Below are 4,805 nucleotides of genomic sequence, written 5' to 3'. Positions count from 1 at the left end.
TTTTTAAAATTTTAATAATAAATATTTTAAAATTATGTTAATTTTATCTGAAACAGGAACATACTTTTCACAAAACAATCAAATAACAAAATATATTTTTCATTGTGTTGTCCAAACAACAAAAACCTTTACTATTTCAAAAAATCAATAATTTACAAAAAAAAAAGTTTTTAAAAATAATTTCTCCAAAAAAAAAACCGAAATAAAATCCTAAAAGCTTCCAATTTTACTTATAATTAAGGAGATGGAAATTTTTTAATTTTACACAAATTTCATGCAAAACAGTCTTCAATTTTTGTGATCCATGACTCCAATCAATCATCAATAAGATTATTCCTCCTCTTCAATAAGAGAGAGAAAAAAAAAAAAAAGCAGTGGGTAGCACTAACAGCATAAAAGGAAAAGAAAGCAAAAAGAGCAACCGCAATTCCCAATTGCCAATTCCCTTCAAACAGACAGACAGTCAGTCCGTCTCTTCTTTTTCTCATCTCGTTATTGCCAAATTACCATTTCCTTTTCCTACTTTTTCCAACTTTTCTCTTTTTTTCTTTCGTCATCTTGTTTTAAGTTAGTTATTCTTTTTAGATCTTTTAGAATGTTTATTTATTTTTATATTTTTCTTCATTTATTTTTATAAAGACCAAAAAAAGTGCTTATTCCATTCATTTATTCTTTATAAAGCATAATCTTTTAAAATATAAAATATTACTATTAAAGCTTCCATTTGCAACTTTTAATTTATCCACATATATAGCCTTATATATATATATATATATATATATATACCTGATGAGAGAGAAAGAAAAGGCAATGTGAAATCACATGCAAACCACTTCCACATTAACAGGCCAAACAAATTTTCCCTCGCTAACAAGAAAAGCATAAACCCCCTCTTCTCTTAGTTGGTCAACAATAGACCAATCACTTCCTCTTTCTAATATATATAATATAATATAATATATATATATATATATATAGCCTGATAACTACTGCCTTATTTTGGTAGCAGATACTACTTTACTTTCCCAGAACAATTCTCTTCACCTGATGAAACCCAATTCTCAGCAACAATCTTTGAAATAGTTGTCTGATTTAACCTGTAAGAGAGTGAATAGTATAAGCCTAAACAGGGGAAAAAAATGAGAGCAGGAGTTTGCGCTGTGCAGCAAGCTTTAACAGCTGAGGCTGCAAGCCTGGTGAAGCAAGCACTTGGTCTTGCTAGACGGCGAGGTCATGCTCAAGTCACTCCTCTTCATGTAGCAAGTGCTTTGCTTGCATCCTCTACTGGTCTGCTTCGGAGAGCTTGTCTTCAGTCTCACTCTCATCCTCTCCAATTCAGAGCTCTAGAGCTTTGTTTCAATGTTGCACTTAATCGTCTCCCTGTATCCACTTCTAGCCCTTTATTAGGCCCTCACTCCCATCATCATCCTTCCCTCTCCAATGCCTTGGTTGCAGCCTTTAAGCGTGCCCAAGCTCACCAACGCCGAGGCTCCATTGAGAACCAACAACAACCTATTTTGGCTCTCCAAATAGAGTTAGAACATCTCATAATCTCCATTTTAGATGATCCTAGTGTTAGTAGGGTCATGAGGGAAGCTGGTTTCTCTAGCACCCAAGTTAAAACCAAAGTAGAACAAACTGTTTCCTTGGAGAATTGTTCTCAAAAGGAAATTCTCAAACCCCAAGTTCTTTGTGCTAATGTCTCTCAGGTTGGTTTTGGGTTGTCATTAGGCAAACCAGTAGATCAAGTTGTTAGGAGTGAAGATATAACAAATGTTTTGAACACTGTTGTGAACAAGAGGAGAAACACTGTTATTATAGGAGAATGTGTAGGCAGTTCTGAGAGACTAGTTAGAGGGGTAATGGATAAGTTTGAGAAAGGACATGTCTCTGCGGATTTAAGATATGTTCAATTTATCAGTCTTCCACTTTTTTCACTCGGAAATCTTCCGAAAGATGAAGTGGAGCAGAAGCTTGTAGAGCTTAAATGCCTTGTGAAGAGTTATATGGGTAGAGGGGTTGTCTTATACTTGGGTGATCTCAAATGGATTTCAGAGTTTTGGTCAAGCTATGGTGAGCAAAGAAGAAGCTATTACTGCCCAGTGGAGCACATAGTAATGGAACTTAAAAGATTAGTGTGTGGAATTAGGGAGACGGGAAAATTGTTTCTCATGGGAACTGCAACTTTTCAGACTTACATGAAGTGCAAAACAGGCCATCCTTCTCTTGAGACAATTTGGGAACTTTATCCTCTTACAATTTCAGTTGACAGCAGCTTAAGTCTCAGTCTTAACCTTGACGGGTAAATATTTGTTTTGAAATCAATGATAATTGAAATTGGGATTTGATACTCTTCAGCTTTTACAGTTTAGGCCCATTTTCCCTTTTTTTTTTCCAGGAAAAAAAGTCTTGTTTGTTTTACCTTTCCTTTTCTCCTCTTTACATGTGCCATGTGTGTCACTGATGTTAATCATGTTCTTTTGCCTTTTTCTTTATTTCAGTAACTCTCGACCTCAGTGTAGAACCAAGGAATCTATAGATGGGATTAGTTGGCCACTGTTCGAACCTGGAGTAAATAAAAGCCAGATTTCCTTCACTGATAGATTGCTCAATTTTGACAAGGAAGCTCAAAGCAATGCCATCGTCTCTTCCAGTTCAAGTTTGCCTACATGGCTCCAAAACTACAAGGAAGAAACCGAAAAACACCCCACCCATGATAAGGTATCCTTCTTATGTCATCTACGCTATCCTTGCAGGATTAATCATACTATATATCTGTATAAAAACAAATTGGAAATTTACATTTCTGTTGTGTTCTCTATATCAGGATTCAGTCAATTTCAGGGATCTGTACAAGAAATGGAACTCATTTGACTGTTCATCCGACAAAAAACACTACAACCCTGAGGAAGTTCTTAACATTTCTCCATTATCTTCTTCCGAAGAGCAAAACACGAAGCCTAATCTAAGTTGGCCAGTCATTTTTGAACCTAAAGTGTCACCAAAAGAGCACCAGTTTTGGATATCCGAAAGTACAGATAAAGGTTATGGACTTCCATTGAGAAATGATCCTAAGCCAGACCTCCTCTCAAATCCCAACTCTAGCCCAAATTCAGCTTCTTCAAGTGAGGCAATTGAGGCCGATATCGATGGCCTTAATGAGTTCAAGATTCTTAATGCCGAAAACATGAACATTCTGTGCAATGCATTAGAGAAAAAGGTTCCATGGCAGAAGGAGGTGATTCCCGAAATTGTTAGCACCATCCTTGAATGCAGATCGGGGATGAGAGAGGTTAAAAGCCTGTTAAAGCACAGAGGACCCAAAGAAGAAACTTGGCTATTCTTCTTAGGAGCTGACAATGAAGCCAAGAAGAAGATTGCAAGAGAGTTAGCCAGACTCATTTTCGGTTCTCGAAGCAACTTTGCTTCAATAAGTCTGAGCAATTTGGCATCCATCAGGGCAGATTCGAATGAAGAATCCAACAACAAAAGAAAGAGAGATGAGTCAGGTAGAAGTTATCTTGAGAGATTGGGAGAGGCATTGAATGAGAATCCTCACAGGGTCTTGTTCATGGAAGACCTGGAACAAGTTGATTATAGTTCTCGGAAAAGCATTAAGCAAGCAATTGAAAGCGGAAGGATAGCAGTTTCAGATGGTGAGACAGTTCCTGTTAAGGATGCAATTATCATTTTCAGCTGCGAAAGCTATAAATCAGTGTCAAGAGCTTGTTCTCCCAGGAGAAGGCCAAATACTAGTGAGACAGAAGAGACAAAGGCATCAGATATGGAGCAGAAAAACTCATCTCCATGTCTAGATTTAAACATTGCCATTGAAGATAATAGCAGTGCAGATGAAAATTCATCAGTTACTGGTTACATTGGAATTCTGGAATATGTTGATAAGGATATTATTTTCAGAGTTGAGAGCTAATTGACAGATTTCATAGATGAGGCAAAATTCATTTTCCTTTTCTTTTGTTCCTTTAATTTTTTTTGTCTGATAGATTTGTGGGGAAGGATAGAAAAAAAAAATCAAACTAACATGGTCTACAGTGAAAGGGGTGATTGGAATGACAGATTAAGAGCAGCTACTTATCATTATTGTATAATTATTATGTATCCTTGATCCTCTGTTGATAATATATATAATAGATATCGCTGCACTTTTAATTGTTGTTTTTTAAAATATATTTATTTATTTATTTCTAATTAATTATATCTAAGCACTATGTTCATATACTTGAAACTGTAAATATTATTAATATTGATTTATATTATAATTAATAAATACTGATTAGACAAATGCTACTAGTTTTAACTTAATCCTCGATTAATTTAGGGTTAGCTTTCATGCAAGTAAAGTTCTCGGTATTCAAACATACTACTACAATTATAGGAAATTTTGCTTAGGATTTAAAATGCAATTTTATTTTGCTTTATGATAATAATAATAATAATAATAATAATAATAATAATCTTCGATAACATAAATCTAATTAATCAGTAGGACAACTTAGTAGAATGAAGCTGTTGGAATTATATTATATATCAAAGCGATAAAAAATAATGCATACCTCTGGAAGTAAATTGGACACACATATATGATCTTTGTACAATAATTCCTTTCATTCGTTACTTTCAGCACTCAATTTTTGGATACACGATCTTTCAACAAATTTCAAGCTCTTTTATTTTCGTCATCCGTCATTAAAATATGATGAAATTTCCTACCTCAGCCTCATGTGGACGTTCATGCGAATGAGGACATATGGGAATGAGGAATGTTAGAAAAAATAACTTAGAGA

General features: G+C 34.9%; 1 protein-coding gene across 1 annotated transcript; it reads left to right on the top strand.

Moving 5' to 3' along the window:
- Nucleotides 1–1,004: 1,004 nt before the first annotated feature.
- LOC111309583 (protein SMAX1-LIKE 3-like) lies at nt 1,005–4,037 on the top strand. Its single transcript, XM_022908601.2, has 3 exons — nt 1,005–2,302; nt 2,502–2,721; nt 2,828–4,037. The coding sequence occupies exons 1-3, from the start codon at nt 1,140–1,142 to the stop codon at nt 3,929–3,931; spliced, it is 2,487 nt and encodes an 828-aa protein (XP_022764336.2). The 5' UTR covers nt 1,005–1,139; the 3' UTR covers nt 3,932–4,037.
- The last annotated feature ends 768 nt before the right edge of the window (nt 4,038–4,805 follow it).

This window comes from Durio zibethinus, chromosome 19 (assembly GCF_047325235.1).
Source record: "Durio zibethinus cultivar Kanyao isolate XHJ-2024 chromosome 19, ASM4732523v1, whole genome shotgun sequence".
NCBI lineage: Eukaryota > Viridiplantae > Streptophyta > Magnoliopsida > Malvales > Malvaceae > Durio > Durio zibethinus.
The sequence above is the reverse complement of the archived record's forward strand: the minus strand, read 5'-3'. Positions and strand labels throughout refer to the sequence as shown.

What these genes read in the sequence shown, in the direction of transcription:
- LOC111309583 (XM_022908601.2), top strand. Translation starts at nt 1,140, where the DNA reads ATGAGAGCAGGAGTTTGCGCTGTGCAGCAAGCTTTAACAGCTGAGGCT. An exon ending in CTCAGTCTTAACCTTGACGG is followed by an intron (nt 2,303 to 2,501) that starts GTAAATATTTGT and finishes TCTTTATTTCAG; the next exon opens with TAACTCTCGACCTCAGTGTA. An exon ending in AACACCCCACCCATGATAAG is followed by an intron (nt 2,722 to 2,827) that starts GTATCCTTCTTA and finishes TCTCTATATCAG; the next exon opens with GATTCAGTCAATTTCAGGGA.